At 35.9% G+C, this 25,196-nt stretch overlaps 1 protein-coding gene across 4 annotated transcripts in view; it reads right to left on the bottom strand.

Annotated features, from left to right (window-relative positions):
* SPOCK3 (SPARC (osteonectin), cwcv and kazal like domains proteoglycan 3) overlaps positions 1–25,196 on the bottom strand; it is a 542,360-nt gene that overhangs the window by 329,739 nt on the left and 187,425 nt on the right. For all 4 annotated transcript variants that reach the window (XM_004482191.4, XM_058310106.2, XM_058310073.2 and 1 more), the window contains exon 3: positions 8,371–8,416. In XM_004482191.4, coding sequence (XP_004482248.1) covers positions 8,371–8,416 — 46 coding nt within the window. The remainder of the gene's footprint in view (positions 1–8,370; positions 8,417–25,196) is intronic.

Here is a 25,196-nt window from a genome sequence, read left to right as displayed (position 1 = left end):
CCACCAAGCAGAGATTTGGGATTCATTGTTTTAACTTAAGTGGTTTCAGAATACATAATTGGAATAGTCATACTCAGCAACTGGCAGAAAACACACATTGGTTCTGACACATGGAGTGAAAGCTATCATGGTAGGAAAGGCAAAGTGGAAGCCACTAGAACTGTCTCTACCTTGCAAAATGATACACCAAAATCAAAACTGCATTCCTTGTAGGATTATAGAGATTAGTGCCACCACTAAAGACTTGAAGGAAGCAAGGGTATTGATTTCACCCACATTCCCAACTAATCTTATTTGGTCTGTGTTGAAAGGATATGGACCTTGGAGGATGACAGTGGATTGCCATAAAGTTAACCAGGTGGTGACCCCAATTGCAGTTGCTATTTCTATGTGGTATGGAGCTATTCATCTGCAAATGATTTTATTTTAATACCTGCTAGTAAAGACTACAAGAAACACTTTCCTTTCAACTGGCAAGTCCAGCAATACGCCTTCACTGTTCTACTTCAGGTGCATATCAACTCTCTAGCCCTATGTTATAATCTAGTCCATAAAGACCTTGATTGCCTTTCCCTTGAACAAAACATCACGATGTTTTATTATATTGATATCACTATGTTGATTGGACATAGTGAGTAAAACCTAGTAATGACTCTAGACTTATTGGTAAGACATTTGTGTTTCAATGGTGGAGAAATCCTACAAAAATTTAGAAACCAACCACCTCAGTGAAATTCCTAGGCATTAACTGGGTGAAGCACGTCAAGATAAAGTTGCAACATCTAGCTCCTCCAAGTACCAAAAAAGAGGCAGAACACTTATTTGGCCTCTTTGGTATTTGGAGACAACATATTCTTCATTTGGGTGTGCTCTATGCATGCCCATTTACTGAGTGAATGGAAATGCTACTAGTTTTGATGGAAGACCAAAACATGAGAAGGCTCTGCAATAGGTCCAGGCTGCTGTGCAAGCTGCTCTGCCATATGGGCCATGTGATCAGTGATAGAGGCAAATAGACATGCTCTTTGGAGGCTTTGGAAGGTCCCTATAGGAGAATCCACTGCAGATCATTTCAGGGACCTGCCATCCTCTTCACATAACTACTATTCTTTTGAGAAACAGCTTTAGGGCTGCAACTGGGCATTGGTAGAGACAATACACTTAACCATGTGCCACCAATTTACCATGAGACATGAGTTGCCCCTCATAAAGTGGAGCCTGTCTGTGCCTCCAAACCATATAGCTTGTATTGCACAGCAGCACTCCATTATCAAATGGAAGTTGTATATATGAAATCAGGCTTATGTAACACAAGTTACACCACGGATTGACCCAAATGCCCACTGCCCCCACTCCTGCCATATTATATTCTCGCTCCCACCTTGTGCCTATTGCTTCTCAGAGAGTTTTCTATGATCAGTGTCCTTAAGAAGAGAAAATTCAAGCTTGCATTACAGATGGTTCTGCACAATATGCAGGTACCACAAAAAATGGACAGCTGCAGAATGGGAGCAGCTCCAGACGATGGATCTTCTTCTGCTCCTGTATTAAGTACTTATCCTACTTAATACAGGAAAGATCTATAAGGCACTGAATCGTATACATTTCCCTTAGTATCTATTCTAAGTGGTAATTCTTAGAATACGATACTATATCCATTCACAGTGTCTGGTCAAGGGTGGCCCTGAAAACAGTTGATTTTTCTTGGAAGGAGAAATGGCCTAAGGTATATTTGTATACTGATCCAATGGTTTGACTGGGTGATAAGGGACTTGGGAAGAAGATGACTGGAAAATAGTGGCAAGGAAGTTTGGGTGAGAGTTATGTGGATAGACCCTTCCAAACGGGCAAAAAAAAAAAAAAAAAAAACCTGAATAGAATGAATAGATCTGTGTCCCATGTGAATGCCCACCAGGGGGTCTCCTCAGCAGAGGAAAATTTTAATGATCAAGTGGACAGGGTAAACTGCTTTGTCCATACCAGTCAGGCTCTTTCCCCAACCTTTCCTGTCATTGTCCAGTGATCTCATGAAAAAGTGGTCATTGTGCTAGTGATGGAGGTTATGCAACAGCTAAAGCCAATGCTGAGTGCCTAATCTGCTAGAAACAGAGACCCAACACTAAATTCCTGATGTAGCACCCATTCTTTGAGGTTATCAGCCTTTTGCTTCATGGCATATTAATCACATCGTACCACTTCCATCATTGACAGGGCAGCATTTTGTTCTTACCAGAATAGGCACTTACTCTGGACATGGATTTGCATTTTACACATGCAACACCTCTGCTAAAACTACCATCCATAGACTTACAGAATGCCTTACCCACCATCATGGTATTCAACACACCACTGCTTCTAATGAAGGAATTCGCTTCACAGGAAATGAAATGCAGTAATGTACCCATACTCATGGAATTCACTAGTCTTATGTTCCTCATCATTCCAAAGGAGTTGGATTGACAGAATGGTAGAATGGCCTTTTGAAGATTCAACTTCAGTGACAATTAGGTAGCAATATCTCAAGCAGTGTTTCCAGGAGGCTATATAGGATGTAGATCAGCATCCAATTTATGGTGCAGTTTTTCCCATATCTAGGATTCATAAGTCCAGGATTCAAGAGATGTAAATGGGAGTGGCACCATTCACTATTCCCCTTAGTGATCCATTAAATTTTGCTTCTTGTTTCCACAACTGCTCTGCTTGTCTAAAGCAAGGAGCACTTCCACCAAGAAAAACAACATAAATATTCCATTGACCTGTAAGTTAAGACTCTCATTCAACCACTTTGGACTCCTCATGTCATGGAGTCAACCAGCAAAAAAGGAAATTATTGTACTGGCTGAGGTGATTGATTCAGCTTGCCAAGAAGAAATTGGACAGCTATGATACAGTAGAGATAAGAGATTGTCTGGAATACAGGAGATCCCTTGGGGTATCTCTTAGTACTAGCATTTCCTGTGATTAGAGTCAATGGAAAATTGTAACATCCCAATCCAGTCAGGGATAGTAATGGCCCAGATCCTTCAGGAATGAAGAGTTTGGATTACCCTATCAGACAAAGTACCATGACCAGCCTATGTGCTCATAGAGGGTTAAAGAGAAAGAAAACTGTTACAAATACCAGCTATGACCATAGGACCAGTTACAGAAGTAAGAACTGTAATGGTTATGTATATTTCTTCCTTATTTTGTTATGAATATGTTTGTATGTATGTTTTTTCTTTCCTCTCTTATCCCCTTATCAGATGGCATAAGTTGTATTAACTTTATATCATAGCATTTAAGTTACAGGTTATCAAGGATAAGTGTGAATATGACCCAAGTGTGGGAAAAAGAGTTTTCACCTGTTCTATTGTGGATGTTGCCTTATTGTAGATGTTGCAGTTGTTCCCTATTATTGTAGATGATGTTGCAGTCAGATAGCAAACAGCTGCTTGGTAGTTTCCAATAAATACAAGGTAGAAACTAGGGTTGAGGCTCTCAGTTCCAGAAGTTGTGTGTTCCCTGGTTCCATCTTTATCTCCTCTTTTGTGTCTTTCTCTCTCTCCCTTATTTCTTTAAGTTCTGCATTGCTTTCCCTTTGAGTCAACCTATTGTGAGGTGATTGCAGCACCCAAGGACTTGCATCCTCTTCTGAGTAAAGGGTTAGTGCATACTGAATTGTACACAAGACATTTATATCTTGTTATATGAAAGTATGACTATCTTTAGTCTTTAGTTAGAGATTAAGTCTTTAGTTAGGTTTAAAGAGATGTGCACGGGTGCCAAGTTGACAAGGGATGGGCTGTGAGGAATAAGCTCTTGTGTCAAACTGGCTAGGTTATGATTTCCAATTGCTTGATCAAGGAAGTATAGCCTGATTGTTAGCATAAGGGTATTTCATGGATGGATTTTCATCTCAGTCAGTTGATTGCATCTATGACTGATTTCATCTAAAAATCAACAATGGAGGTCACCCTCAACAGTGTGGATATCCTCCTCATTAATTTGAGGTCTTCCAAGTTAGAACTGAGGATTTCACAAGTCAGGGAGAGAATCATTTCTGTCTAAACTTCAGTCAGCCCAGCCCCACCTAGGAATTTCAGACTCAACTTCAGCATCACATTTATTAGAGTTTCTAACTTGCAATCTGCCCCATGCATTTCTGAGTTGCCAGCCCCCATGGTTGTGTGATAAGTCTTTCAGTATATATTTCCTGTCATTTATGTTCCTTGGCAAATCCCCTCCTAAAATACCCTTAAAAGGAATTGTCCAAAATGATACAAAATTCAAAATCACAAGATGATCAAATAATGTATCAAAGTTTACATTTTAAAATGATTTAAAACAAATTTAGAAAATATTGCATGTTTATTGCCCTGAATGAATTTCAAATCTGAGAACACCAATTTTTCCACCAGAACATGCCAAAAAGCACCAAATGTTTAAACAAAGAAGCATTATGATACCAGCATAACTGTTGTGAAGCATGCATAAGCCCTTTTATTGTTTCAGAATACTATCAGTAAATACCATGGAAGAAAGCGAAACATATGATCATGTAAACAAGTGGAAATTAAGGGCTTCTGTGAAAGTGGCAAAACTTACAATGTATAATCAATGTAACCTGTGTCTTAAGAAGTATGGTAATATGTTATAAAATGGAATAGATAAATTGGAGGGGTACATTTTCTCAAACACTAATCTTTTTTCAATAGTAGAAATAGTAACAGCCACAATACTATGAGCAACTTTGTTCATTGAAGGAAATAAAAGATGAAATCTCAACAGCTTCTCCACTATAGCCAGATACTAATTGCTAAGAGACCAAGGATTAGACTGCTGGTCTCTTTGAGCATTTTTGTAAATGAAAGGGAAAGTTGATGGAAATCAGATCGTTTTCTCCTCTAAAGTTGATCCATTAAAGACAGAAAAAATGGTTATGTGTGCATTAAACTTATGGCTGTCTTTCCAAAGAATTGGGCCTTTCTTTCTCACCCCCTACCCATCCTTGTAAGAACGACTCCTCTTGGTATGTGGTAAGCTGTTTACGTGTGTACTTTCCCAGCTAGATTTTGAGTATCTTGAGTTTAGAAAAGGTCTTCTAGAATACCACCTCTTCAGAAATTTCTGTTGAAATAAATGGGATCTAATGAGTCTATAGGAATCAGGCTGCCCTTCCCAAAGGGATGCTGATTTAGAATGAGGGCTATAAAAAACTCTTGTCCAAACAGCTGCAAAATGGCTAAAATGTACAAACAGCTACACTCTTTTCCCATAATTCCATAAACCCAGATATCTGCAACAGTTTGGCAATCCTATCAATAACATGAAGCTGATTTTTCTGTATTGCCTAAATCCATTTAAAGTCAACCTCTTGATTATAAATCTATTGATTATAATTCACTGCCATGGTAGATAACAAGAGGAGTAACTCCAAACTGGTTTGGATAGTAAGAAAATTAGGCAAATATAGAAGTAAATTTTAGATCTAATTCTTTCACCTCAAGGAACCTAGACACCATCACCAGGGAAAATAACTGTTGAATTGTAGATATAACACTTCAATACAAGTAGATTCTCTAAACAACTTTCCAGGATCACAGCTAAAAATTTCAGTGAGTTAGCTGTTCCACACCCATATTAATCTGTGACTAAAAACAAGGCAGAATTAACATATAAAAAGGAAAGTGGTGAATATTTTTAAAATTTTACAGCATTTTTATCCCCCAGTAATATATGAAGAGAAAACATTTCTTCAATATTTAAAATATTTATCATATACCACTCTAGAATCATCCATGCATTTTCACCTTTTGGTTTATCTCTAATATAAACAGATTTCATGCCTTATTCAAGAAGATTCATGCCCTCATTAAAACTATTTTCGTCGATTTCTGTAGTGTCAACTCATGATTAGCCACACTAATGAAGAGAAGCAATGGCACAGAAAATGCAACATGGAGAAATCCAAAGCAATTTATCTTTGACATCAGTATGCTTTCTTTCATTTTGCAGCAGATTTACCTTCACTAAAATTATTTTACTTAAACAGATTTGAAGCCTTTATAGTTTCACAAAAGTCCTTCTATTCTAGTAGCATCAAAAAGTTACCTAGAAATGTTCTGATTTATGGAAAGAAGTTAACATGAGATGAAAAAATTAATTATTGCTAAGCCAGAAAGTAGATTGGCTATAGATGAATAATCAGTTGATTTTTACCTAGAAGCAAGTAAACAGGTTCAAATATGCGTGTGTTTGTACATGTATAAGTGTCTATAAGTTTATATATATATATGTGCATATTAATACACACATATAGAGAAGTTATACTGTATATTATAGAGGCTGAGAAGTTATATTATTCATATTAGGAACTACTATTTTAATGTTTAATTAGCGGTATTTTAATTTATGTATATTTTATGGAGCATTCTATAGAAATGGAGATATAAGGTAATTTTCAATGAATATGATAATATAATGTAAATATCAGGAGAAAAATAATGCCAAGGTAATTATTTCTTCATTCTTTTCAGGAAATATGCAAACTCCCAAAAAAGAAAAAGGAGAAAATTAACTCATATTAATATTATAGGCATTTCCATAAGCCAATAAAAAACATAACATTAAAATTATAAAAGTCTTCTCAATAATTTTACATTCAAGAGAAAATTTGATGTTAATCAGCCTTTTAAAATAATACTTAAAAAAACTATTCTGTCCTCAGAAAGAATAAAAAGCATATTAGAATTTTTCACCTCTCAAGTCTATCCTGTATAGTTATGCTTACTATGTATCTTGTTGAGAATTAGATGAGAACAAGACAATATTTCTCACTCCTGGATGTGATTTACAAGTGGGTAGACTAATTTGACTCAATGCCAAAAACATAGAGAAAACAAATATATGGATCTCACTCAAATTTTTTCTATTTCTCTATCTCTATTGAATAACAAAATTTTCCATGTTTATTTATCAAGAATAAATGTTCAATCAAAACCCCAGTTATGGTAGTCTATAAAATATTGTTTTAAATAATAAAATAAAGCCAAATGTTCTAATTCTAATATTTGTTCAAGTAAATATTCATTACTAAAATGCAAACCTCAAAATATCATTAGTATTCCATTATTTTATTCTTTTATTTCTATTATTATTTTAGTCTTATCACATGAGTGGCAGTACCACTTAATAGACAGGAAACAAGATTTCGGGGTCACACTGTGTGAAGCAGGAGCTTAACCTTCTTCAGTGCCTCCACATGCTCATCAATTTCTACAGTTACTGTGAGGACTGAGTTCAATAATACATATCAGATACTTAGAATAGTGACTACTTGACATAGCACACTCTTCATAAATATTAGCCATTTTATGTCATGAGATTCTCCAAGATACGTTTGACAATTTAATAGGATAAAAACCTTTTTGAAAATTAAAGTAATTCAGCCTTGTGGTACATTAGGTTTTGGAAGTCACCCTTATAACCATCTTTTTTTATTTTAAACAAAAAAAATAAGTTGAAGCTCAATACATTCTCACATACATACAAAGTAAAACCCAAAATATCTTTATTATAACTGAATGCACCAAGTGTGGCACATTTTAATGCTAACAACCCTAACATAGCTAACTCCCATTTTTCAAAGTTTATGATTTCATCAAAAAAAATTCATACACCAAGTAAGGTTGCAAATATACCCTAGTATCCATGGGATTATTTTTTCCACTGATTGTCTTCTAATGTATTTGGCTTTAGTTCTTAGGAACCAACCAAAAATTGTTTTTGGAATTTTAAAATATAAATTGTGGCAAATAAACACATTGGATAATAATAGTAAAATCAAATGAAGTATTTAAGAAAGAAACAATTTTTAAAGGGAGATTTTATAAGAATGACAGCTAGAGAGTTAGATTAGGATCAGATTAGATCCATGTTGATAACAGTCCATTTCTAGGTCCATGTAGGCTGGTTCTCACTCAGAGAGGTTGCTTGTTGTAGCATGCCATCCACGTATTTAAGTTCAAAAGTTTGGAGACATAGAAAAATGCCCTAATCTTCTCTTAATAACCCATTATCATACAATTATCAAAACATTCTTAAAACTACTTCTAATTTCAGGTGGTACGACTTCATGGAGTAACAGATTCCATAAAATTATATATTCTTAGTAAAGGGGAAATTTCTTTTGTTTCAAAACTTTAAAAGGACAATTCTCTTGGTTAATTGTGGAATTTATTAAATAAATCTGTTAAAGTTTTTATATAATTATGATTTCATTGAATTTGATGTTCCCATTCTCATTAAATTCTAACTACATAATTTCATGTTTAAAGTAGACTGAGTATAAGACATAAAGATTTTAATTTAAAATAATTAGTTTCTTACCCTGATCGAAGGGTTTTCCAGGACTCCAAGTGCGGAAATAATCATCCTATGGGGAAAATAATGTGAATTGAGTGTGCATGAGTAATTAAAATATAAAGATTAATATGAAATATAAAATAAAATATAAAATACAGAAGCTCTATACAAACCTCTACTTCCTGAAATGGCAAGCAGCAAATTATAAAAGAATAAAACAAAAAAGGAACAAGAGAAAAAGAATAGTTATCAAAAGAGAACACATTGTTTACATGTTATATAAACAGTTTCAATAAATGTGTTCATTTTACAAGACAGTGTTTGCTATAACAATTTAATGATTTTAGGTTGCCACTTTTCCTAGATATTAAAATGCAATACTTTCTATTGCAACTCAATGTGTATTATAATATTTAGATAATTACCCTAGGCTAATAAGCTATAAAGCATCTTACAAGTTTCCAATTATACAATTTCATTTTCCGTAGTACAATAGCAAGTGGAATCATTAATATAGTGGAGGAAATACCAAGTGATTCTGCAAATGACTCTGGAGCATAAATATATTTTATGCAAATCATTCACATCTTAATTGAATGGCTAATGAGTTGATCAAAATGCAATTGAGAATTTGAAAAAATGTACACCTAATTAAATTTTGCCTCAAGTTTAATTTTTTGATAAGGAAAAGAATCAGCACAATATATTTACTATTATTTAATGACTATGAACATAGAACAAAAATAAGGAAATGTATACTGAAAATAATAAAGGAAGCATGACCAAATTGACTAAATCTATTTTACTTACTCTTTTTTACCACTCAAAAATCCTTGTAAAATTTTTCATCCATACCATCTTTTATTGTAAATAAAACCCATTTTACTGGCAAATTAAAAGATGCTGCTTTCATGATAGTAACCTGTCATTAGAAAGACAGCATTTCATGGTGATGCTCTTTGATGCAATATTCCTAAGCTCCATTCTCTTAGACCAACCAAAGTCAGCCAGTTGGAAATCTAGAGAGTCAAAAAAAGGCCAAGTGGATATTATTTAAATTTTCCTGCTAACCTCTTCACTAGTACCCTCTGATTTACAAAGAGAAAAATGTAGCACCCATTTTAATCATGAAAATAAATGCACTTCCTTAATTTATTTATGAAAAAAAATTAAGTTACAGAAGTTATTTCTTATTATGATCAACCATTTACCATCACCTTCTTCTTCACTCCTACCACAAACTTCAAATTAAAGAAAAACCACTTGCAACATCACTATCAGTCATTTATATTTTGTGATAGGATTATATTAAAAAGGGGGAAATTATGGCAAATCACTTTGATAGGTACTACACAAAATTATCTAGAGTCAGATTAAGAGAGGATAGTTGGTAATTAAATAAATATTGACAGTTTAACATCTTTTTAAAATATATTTTTAATTAAAACATGGTTGAATTTCTAGAAAACTAAGGTTTCAAATTAAGTAATTCCTCTAAAATCTCAAACCTTGAGAAGAGTTGAGGATTTTTACATGTTCATTTAATATCTTTATTTTTTAAAATTAAATCTTTCTGTTTTTGGATAACAACTACTATTCAATGTGAGGATGGAGAGGAGTTTTTTTAACTATGTTTTAAGTCCCTTCTGAAGCATAACCTAAGGTTGATAACAAGCACATGAGTGACAGATTCGTAGTCAGGCAAATCAGAATTCTAAATTGGGCTTTACTACTTACTAGGAACAACATCTTAAACAGTGAAACACAGAAAATGGGGGAGGACTTCTGCCAAGATGGCAATGGAGTAGAATGGGAGAGCTTACATCTCTTACAAAAACAGCAGATAAAAGGCAGAAGCTGCCCAAAGCACCTGCTTTGAGGATCTGCAGACCAGGTGAGTGTCTCACGCATCATCTAGAAGGGAGTGGAGCAGAGAGACAAAGAAGACAAAAGGAAAACTGTGAGTTAAGTGCCCCCAGAGCCGGGAATGGTACCCATCCTCCACCCTTGAGGCAAACAGCCTCAGTAAATTCCACGGCTGACTACCATCGACTGAGAAAGGAGTGGATGCCAGGGAAAAGGGAGGGTGAGGCAGAGGGCTGAGTGTAGACTCACATTGTGGAACTTAAAAAGCAGGAGCAGGCTTTGAATCTTGGCTCTTACCAGCCCAGAAATGCCATTCAGTGGAGGCTGAAAGAGATACAACCATGGAAGGTTTGCCAAGGAGTGCCATCTGCTGGCAGGTTGGGAAAGTGAAGAAGAAAAAGGTTTCTTGGAGTCTTCCTTGTCCCTATCCCCCCAGACTTCTCAAACCTAATCTATGCCCCATTAATAGGTCCCTGGTTCTGTATACATAACTTGAATATGGGCAATTTTAAAGATTTAGGATAAGTAGAATCAAGAATCAAAGAAGAGCTGTAAAATAAAGCCAAGCTACTATAAAATCCTAGATGAGAGAGTAACTGACCATCAGAGTAAAGAACCAACATAATCAGATGCCTAGGCATCGGTAAAAAATTACAATCCATCCTAAGAAACAGGAAAATAAGGTCCAGTTAAAAAGGAACAAATTAAATATCTTGATGAGACACAGGATGTAAAACAACTGATTTATGAAGTTCAAACAAATCTCCTAAATCAATTCAAGGAACTAAAGGAAAATATGACCAAAGAGTTAAAGGCTATTAAGAAGAACCTTGAGATTAGAACAACATAGCGGCAGAATAAGGAGCTCCTAGATTCAGCTCCTGCCACAGGGCAGTTAGTAAACACCAGAGCTCTCTGGAGCTAGCTGAAGCAACTGTTTGGGGGCTTCAGGAGGCCAGAAGGACATCCAGCAACATCCTTGAAGGAATGGAAGAAGGAAGCTGCCAAACTGCAGAGAAGACTCGTAAATAGAGGCTCCATGCCCTGGAGGCTGGTGCCCATCCTACACTGGAGGTGCAAGCCACCTTGGGAGCTGTTCTGTGACTGGAATTGAAAGCTCCACTTCTGCAAAACGAGGGAGGAAGAGACGGTTGGGTACAAACTTCAGCTACTGATGAGTAAAATTCAGCGGGCCAAAGTATAATCCTGAGAACAGCTAGTTTGAGCCTATCCAAGCAGAAAGAGGCCAGGAGCGGCCATCTTAACACCACACCTGGCACAAGGGAAGCGAGGCAGACTGAAAATCTCAGTGATGGTGGGACTGGCTTCTTTCCATCCAGGTCCAGGAAATTGCCAGCCAAGCCACAGAAGTCTGTGATTGCCCTACTTTCGCAGTGCAAACCACCCCAGGAGCTGTGACTGGAATTGGAAGCTCCAATTCCCAAAAACAGGGGAGGAGGAGATGGTAGGCTGCTGATTTCAGCTACTGATTGGTAGACTCAGATGTTTAAGGAATAACCCTAGGAACAGCTGGGGTGTGAATTTGTTGAAGTCAGAAAGAGGCCGGTGGCCACTATTTTGACTCTGTCCCCAGTCTGAGGGGAAGCTGACCTGACCAAATATCACAGTGATGGTAGGAACCAATTTCTTTCACCCAGATCAGCCTGCAGCCCTAGGCTAGGCTGCACTCCCACCTCTGGCAGGGAGGAGGCTGGCTAGCTCTGCACCAGTCTATCCAGGCAACTGAGGTTACATTTGGCTGGCACAAACTGAATAATCAGAAGTCTACTGGGGCAACTGCAGTCATCTTGGACCTGCACTGCATAGATTACTGCCCAACCTGCAGCTCCATTCATGCCCTAGGCAAGGGAGAAAGGGATGTGAAGTTTCATCCATCTCTCTGGACAACTACAGTCTAGGCCTGCACAACTTGGATTATTCCACACAACTGTGACTCTGTCCCTACCTCTGGGAAAGGAGAAACTTGGGAGAACCTTCAGCCATCCCTGGTGCAATGAGGGCAGCTTGAGATTCAACAGTTTATAACACCAGTTACATCCTTGATGCCTACTGCACAACAAGCAAGGGAGAAAGGGAAGGAAGCCCTAAACTAAAGAGAAAAACTGCACCCAGAAAAAATACTCCAGTAATCCAGATGCCATGACACCAATCAAAAATTAAAATCCACACCAAGAAACAGGAAGCTATGACCCAGTTAAAGGAACAAGATAATCCTCCAGATAACATAAAAGAGTTGAGACGACTAATCATAGATGTTCAAATCTCCTTAATAAATTCAATGAGATGGTTAAGAGATTAAGTGTATTAAGAAGACACTGGGTGAGCACAAAGAAGAATTTGAAAGCATGCATAGAAAAATATCAGATCTTATGGGAATGAAAAGTACAATAAATGAAATTTAAAAAATATTGGAATCACATAATAACAGATTTTGAGGAGGCAGAAGAAAGGATTGGTGAGCTTGAAGAAATAGCCTCTGAAAGTGAACATACAAAAACAGATGAAGAAAAGAATGGAAAAATTGAATAAGGCCTCAGGGAACTAAACAATAGCCAGAGATGCGTAAATGTATGTGTTATGGGTGTCCCAGAAGGAAAAGAGAAGGGAAAAGGGCAGAAGGAATATTTAAAGAAATAATGGTAGAAAATTCCCCAACCCTATTCAAGGATATAGATATCCATGTCCAAGAAGCATAATGTACTCCCAAATACAAATAGACCAACTCCAAGACACATACTCATCAGAATGTCAAAGGTCAAAGAAAAAGAGAGAATTCTGAGAACAGCAAGAGAAAAGCAATGCAAAACATATAAGGGATATCCAATAAGATTAAGTGCTGATTTCTCACCAGAAACCATGGAGGCAAGAAGACAGTGGTTGATATATTTAAGATACTACAAGAGAAAAACTTCCAGGCCAGAATTTTATATCTGGCAAGACTGTCCTTCAAAAATGAGGACAAGATTAGAATATTCACAGATAAACAGAAACGGAGAATTTCTAAGCTAGAGTCCAGATATTCAGGAAGTACTAAAGTGTGTGCTAGAACCTGAAAAGAAAAGACAGGAGAAAGAGGCCTGGAAGAGAGTCTAGAAATGAAGATTATATCAACAAAAGTAACAAAGTGTCAAAACAGTGGTGAAAATAAAATATGACAGATAAAATTCAAATAGGAATAAACTTAACCAATAATGTAAAGCACTTGTATTGAGAAAACTGCAACCCAATGTTAAAAGAAATAAAAAATGTCCTAAATAACTGAAAGAACATTCCATGCTCATGGATTGGAAGACTAAATATCATTAAGATGTCAATTCTACTCAAATTGTTATACAGATTCAATACAACCCTGATAAAAATTCCACCAGCATTTTTAAAAAATTGAAAACACAATTATCAAATTTATTTTGAAGGGTAAGTGTCCCGAATAGCCAGAAACATCATTAAAGGAAAAACAAACCCTCATTTCTGGACTTTACATCATATTTCCAAGCTATGGTGTTAAAAACAGCATGATACGGGCATAAAGACAGACACATAGACCAATGGAACCAAATTGATGGTTCAGAAAGAGACCCTCCATGTATGGCCAAGTGATTTTTGAGTAGCCTGTCAAACCCACACAGCTCAAGCAGAACAGTCCATTCAGCAAAATGGTGCTGAAAGAACTGGATATCCATAGTCAAAAGATGAAAAGAGGACCTCTATCTCACACCTTATCCAAAAATTAACTCAAATTGGATTAAAAATCTAAAAATAGATCAAGAACTGTAACACTTCTAGAAGCAATTGTAGGAAAATATCTTCAAGACCAGTGGTAGTGGTAGGAGGATTCTTAATGGAGATAAGAGGAGGACTGAGATGGACTACTGATGTTTAATGTATATAGAAGTTTTAATTAGCTTTACTGTAAAAGTATAGAAATGTATAGAATGGATGGCAACAGTGAGTAATAGCTAGTTTATAAATGGGGATGTGGCTGAAGATGGCAGTCTAGGGATGTAAATGCCTTACAGGCAGAATGCTAGAGAATAATCTAGGAACTGAATAGCACAGTAAACCAAGAAGTGAATGAGAATTGTGGTTGATGGTACAGATGCAAGAGTGTCCATTTTGAGCTAGAGCAAATGTAGATCACTCCTGCAGGGTGTTGGGAAAACATGGGAAAAATACAGCTGGAGTGCCTATGCAATGTGGTTAGCAGTAATAATATAATATTCTTGCATCTATGCCAAAGATGTACTGTGTTGATAATGGGGCAGTATGGAAAAGGTGAGTCAAGTGTATACTATGGACATAGTGACAATTAGATGAATTATCTTTTGTGTAACAAATGTCCCACCACAGTGTGGTGCATTGATGGAGGGGTGTTGTTTGGGAATTCTGCACATGTGCATGATTGTTTGATAAGTTTACAACTTCTTTCATAAAAAAATATATTTAAAAAATAACAATAGGGTGTGTTGGGGGGAAAACAGCAAATATAAGATAAGGACTATAATTAGTAGTAAGATTTTGATAATATTCTTTCATAATTTTTAACAAACATCTCATGACAATGTAAGGTGTTGGTGGAGGGTTGATATATGGGACCCCTGTATGATGTTATGCATGTTTGATTTGTAAGTTCACAACTTTTACTATACACTTAATTGTTTATATATGTTCATTTATAAATGATGTAAAGATAATAATAATAGGGAGGGTTGGGGGAAAATACTTTGTTTAGTAGGAATATTTTGACAATGCTCCTTAATCATTAGTTAAAAAGGTTTAACAACAATGTAAACTGCTGGTGGTAGGGTGAGTCATGAGAGTCCTGTATGATGATATATATGTTTGTTTTGTAAGTTCATAACCATTACTATACACTTATTGTTTATGTATGTTTGTGTGTGGGTGATTTTTTTCAATGAATTAATTAAAATGAAAAGAAACTGGTGAGCATAAAGAAGAATATGAAAGTTCACAAAGAAAAGTAACAGATTTTATGGGAAGGAAAGACCTAATGGATGATTTTTAAAAATACATAAATGCATACAACAGCAGATTTGAAATGGCAGACAAAGGAATCAGCAAATTAGAAGACAAAGCATCTGGACTTGAACAGACATAGAAAATAATAGGAAAAAATGAGAGCATGAAGTGCACAAAGAGTACAAATCTACAAGAAATAATAAAGGGAGTGCTGCAGCATGAGTCGCTTCAAGAGCAGTGCAGAAATGAAGATTATTAAATAAAAGGGTAAAAAGTCAAACAATAGTCAGGGATCACAAAGGAAAACCAAAAGATAAATGGCCAATGTAAGTAATGCTTTTACAGTAATCACAATGAATGTTAATGGAGAGGACTCCGTGATCAAAAGGCATAGACTGACAGAACTGATAAAAACATATGAGCCACCTGTATGCTGTCTACATGTGACTCACCTTAGATGCAAGACATAAATAGGTTGAAAGCAAAAAGTCTGAAAAAGATATTAAACACAAATGGTAGCCAAAAATGAGCTTTGGTAGCTACACTAATATCAGACAAAATAGATTTTAAATGCAAAACTGTTATAAGAGACAAAAAGGACGTTATATTTTAATAAAAGAGTTGATCTACTAAGAAGAAATAACAATCATAAATATATTTTCACCTAATCATGAGGCATACACTGGTAAAACTGAAGGGAGAAATAGATGTCTCTACAATAATAGTTGGGGACTTCAATATACCACTCTTATCATTGGATAAATCATCTCAGCAGAGGATCAATAAAGAAACGGAGAGTTTGAATAATATGAAAAATGAACTAGACCTACCAGACATATACAGAACAGTGTAAAACAAAACATCAGGATATACATTCTTCTCATGTGCTCATGGATCTTTCTCCAGAATTGATGATATGTTGGGTCACAAAACAGGTCTCAATAAATTTAAAAAGGTTTAAGACAAAGCATTTGCTCTGATCATAATCAAAAGAAGCTGAACATCACTAACAGAAGCAGAATGGGAAAATTCACAGATATAATGAGATTAAAGAACATATTCTGAAATAACCAGTGGGTTAAAGAAAAAATTGCAAAGGAAATCAGTAAATATCTCAAGATGAATGAAAATGAAAACACATGATATCAAGTTATGGGGTTCAGCAAAGGCAGTGCTGAAAGGGAAATTTATAGAACTAAATCTTACATTAAAAAAAGAAGAAATCATCTCAGCAGAGGATCAATAAAGAAACAGAGAGCTTGAATAATATGAAAAATGAAGACCTACCTGCACACCTGGAGGAAACTAGAAAAAGAACAGCAAATTAATCCCAAACTAAGCAGAAGGAAAGAAATAGTAAAGATCAGAGCACAATTAAGTGAAATTGAGGAAAAAAAAAATATATATATATATATAGACTCAACAAAACCTAAAGGTGGTTCTTTGAGAAGATCAACAAAATCGACAAACTCTTAGCTAGACTGACAAAGAAATAGAGAGAGAGGATGGAAATAAATAAAATCAGACATAAGATGGGGACATTACTACTGATCCCACAGAAATAAGGAAGTCCATAAGAAGAACAATGAACAACAACTGTATGTCAACATTATTTAGACAACTTAGGTGAAATGGACAACTTCCTAGAAACACACAAACTACCTACACTGGATTGTATGGTAAGTGAATATGTCTCAATAAAAGTGCTTTTTTTTTCAACAACAACAAAAAAAGCAAATGGGAAAGAAAGCATCTTTTCTTGCTCCTGGAGGCTACTGGACTGTTTCTAGTGCTCCTACTGGCAAAGCCTAGCAGAAGTCACAGGTAAGAGGGAAAAGAAAAAAAAGAAAAAAACAAACACACAAAAAAACAGTGATGACCTGAACTTCAGATCCTTGTGACTAAAACTGGAAAAATTATATCTCCCATTTAGTAGGCTTACTGTTACGTAACACACTAAGCATGCCATCCAGCATAAAGGAGGTGCTAAAGAGTAAGAGTTAGTCAGAAGGCCCAAATTCGTCTCTGTCAGAATCGCTGGGCAACACCATTGGACAAGCACTCACTACTACTGACAAAGTTCTTTACTTTTCATGGTTTCTTCAAAAGAGTCATAGGTGATGCATAACATTTTTGAAACTAATATCCAATCTGCCACCAAGAGAATTTCAAATGCTAATACAGTCAAATTTATTAGGCCCTACGTTTATGACTGTATTTAATGCAAGAAGGCAAGAATTCCAGCTATCATCTCAGACTATTCTGAAGTGAAACATCACCCAAAAAGACGTAAGTTTTCATTGCCACAGTAACTTCAACTACATTAATAACACAAAGGCTTAGATGACTAAGTAGAACTGGAAATGACAGTGGTAGCATCAAAGGACAATAATGTGAAAACAACACTTTTGACATGCTACAGTGTTGGAAATATTGAACATCTGTACAGATTATCAGGAACTAGGTGGACATGTACTTTTTTAAAAAAAGAATATATTGGTAAAATACAACCTGAGCTGAAATTAATTAACTCCCTTCAGAATAACATTATCAAATTTGGTTACTTTGATAATATACATAGATAAAAAATTTTAGGCACAATGTAAGACATGAAACCTTTCATTTTGGTTGCCTAATGATAATCAAGAGTCTGGCCATTGTGCATATCTAATAAAAGCAAAGCAGTTAATTTATTTTGACTACTTTTAAACATGCTGTGTTCTCACATTACTGAAATTTTTTGTTTCTGAAAAATGACTCACCTCATTAAATCTTAGGAATAAGTTTAGAGAGTATGGCAAAAAGGTGTTCACAGACTTCTAAGTCTAGTTTGTAAGAAGGCTTTCACAGTCCCACCATGAAAGAAATCTAAAGCATGTGGAGAAGGCATTAGTCTTCCCCCTGAGTTGAGCTCCCAGATGATATACGAATCAACTGTCAGCCATGTTAGAGAGACATTTTGAACTTCTAAATTGTTCAAGAAACAGCATACATTTTACTGTATTGCTTTAGAGACTGAAAGTGAGAAATACCCAGCTAAGCATGGAATGCAGGAACCATGAGAAATAATTAATTGTGGTTTTAAGGCTCTCAATTTTAGGCTGGTTTGTTACAGAACAATAAAAAATTGGAACATGCCATAAGTCATACAATTAGACAGTTCTGCAGATCAGATAAAAATGTATATGATATCTGGTCTAATATGTCTTTTATAACAGCATATCCTCAGGATACACAGATGCAGAGCCTCCAGATTGCCTCTCATGCACAAGATTGCAGCTGTTATCCATCGGGTAAATCCTTACAAGGTCAGTCCTACTTATTTCTGATGTTCAATGATTGCCTTCACCTTAGACCATGACGATGTGATCTTGCAGAGGACTGAGGAGCAATTCTGAGGAAGCACCAACATCCTGGCTCTATGTATTGATGCCAGTATGTACTCTAGCCACCCCTCTTTTGACTTAATTTCTCTATCTGGACTTTTAATTCATCCCTTATTTCAATTCAGTTACCCAGAATCCATACCTCCTTACCTGCCAGACCTACTGGTCCTGACCTGTTATTCTTTATTTCAATAGGTCTTGTTTCTAAGCTTCCCTCCCTTCCCAAATATCTTTTTCATAGGACAGTAGGAAACAGTTCCTGGTCTCAAATTCCACCCATTTAGGTCATAGTCACTTACACATCAGGAATGATGGATAATTTTTCTGGTCTCTACTCTTCTCCACGGAAGGGGGATAGGCCCAGAGGTCCTAGTTTAAATAGCCAATTCCAAAGGAGTGAAATATCAGCAACATTTTTATACTTTTGAGAAATATAAAAAACATTAAGACCTCTGACTTTAACCTTCCTACAACAATCACACTTCTGATTCAAATCTCTAGAATCAAAGCAATGTAAGTATAAAGATCTATTTCTCCATTTAATGGCAAAAACATTTACTGATTTATAGGTAAGCAGATGTAAAATAGTCTGATATTGTATGAACCCATATTTGTGTAGGAAGGTGAATTTCCATGGATTTCTGGATTTCATGATTATGTTCCACAGACTCTCTCATACAAAATTTTAAAATTTCCCTACTAAAGTAACATCTTATTGCTTGCTATTTCAATATCTCATCTAAACTATGAGCCTTTGTTGGTTCAGTAAGCTAAAAAGGAGCCATGGAAACACCTCTGTTCTTCTGAAATGTGTTACAGATTTTGGCAGTCTCATTTACACATCTAACCCCATTATATAAAGAGAAGCTAGCAAAATAGTAAAGCGAATAAATTTCATAAAAGAGAAAACTGCATGGTGAAGAAATATATAACATGTAATTAGATCACAAGATAGAATAAGTTAAGCCTTGTCAGGGTATAAAGGAATTTTCTATATAAGAGAAACTATCTGTTTCAGGCCCCCATGTGTCACATTTATTATCCAAGTAACACCCATTTTTCACATAATCACTAGGACCCAAAAAGAATTCATTTATAATACTTTGGTAAGCCGTTTCTTTTCTTAGGGAACATTTTATGCTCTCTGTCTCACTGTAGATTAAACACATAAATAAAATACATTGTCTGACAAGGACAGTGCCATTGTACAATTCCTCATTTGTCTTTGAAAATGTCTGCAAATTGAGGTTAAATCCCTCTGAATACATATGGAATATGCACACGTTACATTTATATTGATATACAAGGCTTAGAATTCATTTACAACAGAGAAAGGGATAACAAATAGCTTGCTTTAACAAATAAAGTATGGAAATGTAAATATTGGCAATACTCATTTTAACTCTAAAGACATTAATGCATTTAAAGAAATTGAGAAAAACAGTGGCTTGAAGTTATTGCTCACTTACTCTATACCAGACACTCTTTTAAGCACTTTTTTCTCAATCCTTACAGTATCTGTAAGAAGTAAGTGCTTCTAGTATCGTTTCGGTTTGACAGATGAAGAAAGGCAAGCGGAAGGAGATTAAGTAATTTGCTACAGTTTACATGGCCAGTTAGAAGTACAGCTGAAATTTGATCTTCAGCAGTATGGTCCAGAGCCTGCCTGCTTAACCATCCCACTATTCCATAGGTCAGCAAATACGGTCTGTGGGCAGGCCAACCTGTTGTTTTTGTAAATAAAATTTTATTGGAATATAGCCAAAACCCCATATAGTCTAAGGCTCAGTAGTTATAATAAAGGCTACTGTCCATATGGCCAGCAAAGCCCAAAATATTTACTATCTGGTCTTTTACTAAAAAAGATGTCTGCACTATACTATCCTATATAGTACTTTCCCCATAAATGAAGACACATGAAAAATGAGAAAACAATATTTAATAGAATACCTCTCCGTTTCCACATAGAAAAATCCTATTTGTGAATAAAAAGATGCATAATATTCTGAATCTATGTTATTCAATTCCAAAATCTTAAGTCCTATAAATTTTCTGAATATTTCATTTCCCCTTTTCTGACCAAGTATCTATCATCTAGTTTGGTATTTAATCTACAGATCAGTTTACCATATTTTCAGAGCAAGAAATCAAGCTGTATAATCTGGAACCAACAAAGACTATTATTACAAATATATTTATTATATATTATACAAAAAAAGTTTTGGGCACAAAGTTTCAAATGTATAGTCTGTATAACAATGTTATAGTCCTCAATTCAAAATGAAAGAAAAACAAGACTAAAGGGTAAAGTGCTTGTAGGTATTATAGAAGTATGTCTAATCCTAGAACACTTCTCCAATTAGTAAACCAAAACTTTAATGTTTAGTTATTGAAGCAAAATATTAATACCAATATTTCCATATTTATTTCGCATTCTTTCAAAATTCATAATAGCACTTATTTTTAAAATGTTCATCATGCATAATTTTCCATGGATTTTAATTAATACTACAATTATAAAAACATCAATTATAACAAATGTTCCATGCCAATGCAAAGTGCTGGTGGTGAAGTGGTGTATGGAAATCTTGTATTTTATGCATGATTGTTCTGTAAACTCACAACTTGCTAAAAAAGGGAAAAAACCTCCATGAAACTAAATATTGAATATGGTTCAGACGAGAATGCAAATAAATATATAATATTAAATGCTGTGCTAACACTCTGCTATAAATCACTAACATATAAGCATATACATTCAATGAAAATAAAGTAGTATCCAAAGTATAAATTAAATACTGCATAAAATAAAGAAAAATGATCATATGTGAGAATAAAATTATCTTTATCTTAAAATGTACTTTATTAAGAAATAAAGTGTGTCAGTGGCTTCATAATTGAGTCAATATGTGTTTTTATTGTCTTAACAGGAAAATAAAAGCTCTTTTAGATCCTATATTTTTTAGGCTGTAGGGAAGAAATATTTATAAGGACATTCCAGTTATTTCTCTCTGAGTCCTTTACCTTCAAATAATCTAATCCTGTGACTAATACTTACCAACAAATTTTTGGGAATATCTGTTTGTAGGCAAAAACTGAAAACATTTTTCCATATTGAGTTTTGATTTTTGTGTCTTACATGTTATTGTTGATTTGGAGTTATTTTTATTATTACTAAGATTATTATTATTTAATTTTATTATTTATAAATTGGTATTCTGGTGAATAGCTACTTCTATCAATAGCAATAGTATTATATTCATAGCATACTTCTTTGTAAAATTTTAAACTCAAAATAATCTAATCTTGTCTCAGAACCTTTGCTGTTATCTTTCTCCTCTTCAGCATTAAAGGGAAGTAGAATACTTCATAAAGGAGTGATTCTGTTCAATTTAAAAAATTAATATATGGTATGTATATTAGGGTTTATCCCAATTTTTAAATGTTAGATTTCAGATTTTTTAAAACACTGAAATACAGTAATACCATCAAATAATCAACATGATAGTTTTAAAAATAACCCAGTATATAAGAAAGCCAAAAATGATTTATAATAATCAATAAAGGATTATATTATTATTTATAATAATTAATAAAGGACAATTGTAACTAAAACCAGTCCCAAAGAATTCACTTGATTCTCTGAGAATTAATAGTAGATGAGGCAACATCCTTTATAGGCTGAGTATTTTAGTTATGTATGTTGAATTAAAAATTATGTCAAAACTGGACAACCAGCAAGATGGCGGTGGAGTAAGGCGGCCTAGAGGCAGCTCCTGCTACAGGGCAGTTAGCAAACACCCAGAGCTCTCTGGAGCTAGCTGAAGCACCTGTTTGGGGCTCCAGGAGGCCAGAAGAGGATCCTGCAATATCTCTGAAGGAGTGGAAGGAGGAGACTGCCCATCTGCAAAGAAGACTCATAAGTAGAACGCTCCTCGCTGCGGAGGCCAGTGCCCATCCTCCACTGGAGGCACAAGCCGCCTTGGGAGCTGTTTGATGGCTGGAATCGAAAGCTCCACTTCCCCTAAACAGGAGAGGAAGAGACAGTTGGGCATCTATTTCAGCTATGATGAGGAAATTCAGCAGGCTTCAGTATAATACTGAGAACAGCTAAAGCTTGAACCTGTCCAAGTCAGAAAGAGGCCAGAAAATGCCATTTTAACTCTGCACCTGGCACAAGGGGAAGCGGGGCAGAGTGAAAATCCCAGTGCTGGTGGGGACTGGCTTCTTCCCATCCAGGTCATATTGCAGGTCTACTCTAGGCCCAGTGCCACCTCCAGCAGGGAGGAAGCTGAGGGGACCTGCGCCAGCCTCTCCGGAAAATTACTGGCAGAGGCCTGTGATTATTCTACTATGGCGGCATGAGTCGCCCCAGGAGCTGTTCAGTGATGGGAATTGGAAGCTCCATTTCCCAGAAACAGGGGAGGAGGAGATGGTTGGCTGCTGATTTCGGCTACTGATTGGTAGACCTGGCTGGCTAAGAGATAACCCTGGAAACAGGTGGAGTGTGAACCAGTCCAAGTCAAAAAGAGGCCAGTAGCCGCCATTCGGACTCCTCCCCTAGCCTGAGGGGAAGCCTGGCTGACTGAAACTCTCAGTGTTGGCAGGAACCAGTTTCTTTCATGCAGATCAGCCTGCAGCCTGCCTAGGCTTCAGGCCTGCCTCTGGCCCGGAGGAGGCTGAGGAGCCCTGCACCAGCCTATATAGGTAACTGAAAATACCGTTGGCTACCATAGATTGAAAATCAGAAGTCTACCAGGGCAACTGCTGTCATCTTAGACCCACACTGCATAGGTTACTGCCCACACCGGCAGCCCCATCCCTGCCCCAGGCAGGGGAGAAAGGAATGTGAAGCTTCATCAGTCTCTCTGAGCAGCTACAGTCTAGGCTGGCATGTGGATTGTTCCACACAGCTGTGACTCTGTCTCTACCTCTGGCAAAGGAGAAAGTTGGGAGAAGCTTCATTGGTCCCTGGTGCAATGAGGGCAGCTTGAGCCTCTACAGCTTACAGCACCAACTACATGCTTGGCTCCTGCTGCACAACCAGCAAGGGAGAAATGATAGGAAACCCTAAACTAAAGAGAAAAACTGCACCCAGAATAAATACTCTAGGAAGCCAGATACAAAGACACCAACAAAAAATTACAATCCACACTAAGAAACAGGAAGCTATGGCTTAGTTAAAGGAAGAAGATAAGCCTCCAGATGACATAAAGGAGTTGAGATAATTAATTATAGATGTTCAAACAAAACTCCTTAATAAATTCAATGAGATGGCTAAAGAGATTAAGGATATTAAGAAGACATTGAATGTCTTGACATTGAATGTGCCACGGGGATGAAAGAGGTTGTTGATGTGGAAGGAGTGGGGTGAGCGGGATAGGGGCTATATGGGGACCTCATAGTTGTTGAATGTAATGTAAATAAATACATACATACATACATAAAAAAAAGACATTGGATGAGCACTAAAAATAATTTGAAAGCATACATAGAAAAATAGTAGATCTTATGGGAAGGAAAGATGCAATCAATGAAATTAAAAAAAACATTGGAATCATATAATAACAGATTTGAGGAGGCAGAAGAAAGAATTGGTGAGCTTGAAGAAACGGCCTCTGAAAGTGAACATACAAAAGAACAGATGAAGAAAAGAATGAAAAAAATTGAATAAGATCCCAGGGAACTAAATGACAGCAAAAGATGTGCAAACACATGTGTCATGGGTGTCCCAGAAGGAGAAGAGAAGGAAAAAGGGGCAGAAATAATGGTAGAAACATATGTGTCATGGGTGTCCCAGAAGGAGAAGAGAAGGAAAAAGGGGCAGAAATAATGGTAGAAATTTTCCAGCCCTATTCAAGGACATAGGTATCCATGTCCAAGAAGCGCAATGTACTCCCATCTGAAAAAATCTGAATAGACCAACTCCAAGACACATACTCATCAGAATGTCAAAGTTCAAAGAAAAAGAGAGAATTCTGAGAACAGCAAGAGAAAAGCAATGCATAACATATAAGGGATATCCAATAAGATTAAGTGCTGATTTCTCACCAGAAACCATGGAGGCAAGAAGACAGTGGTTGATATATTTAAAATACTACAAGAGAAAAACTTCCAGGCCAGAATTTTATATCTGGCAAGACTGTCTTTCAAAAATGAGGACAAGGTTAGAATATTCACAGATAAACAGATACTAAGAGAATTTCTAAGCTAGAGTCCAGATATTCAGGAAGTACTAAAGTGTGTGCTAGAACCTGAAGAGAAAAGACAGGAGAAAGAGGCCTGGAAGAAAGTCTAGAAATGAAGATTATATCAACAAAAGTAACAAAGTGTCAAAAGAATGGTGAAAATAAAATATGACAGATAAAACCCAAATACTCCGGAATAAACTTAACCAATGATGTAAAGCACTTGTATTGAGAAAACTGCAACTCATTGTTAAAACAAATTAAAAAAGCCCTAAATAACTGGAAGAACTTTCCATGCTCATGGATTGAAAGACTAAATATCATTAAGATGTCAATTCTACTCAAATTCATACACAGATTTAATGCAACCCCAATAAAAAATAACACCAGCGTTAAAGAAAAAATTGAAAAC

The sequence above is a fragment of the Dasypus novemcinctus genome, chromosome 1, assembly GCF_030445035.2.
Source record: "Dasypus novemcinctus isolate mDasNov1 chromosome 1, mDasNov1.1.hap2, whole genome shotgun sequence".
NCBI lineage: Eukaryota > Metazoa > Chordata > Mammalia > Cingulata > Dasypodidae > Dasypus > Dasypus novemcinctus.
The sequence above is the reverse complement of the archived record's forward strand: the minus strand, read 5'-3'. Positions and strand labels throughout refer to the sequence as shown.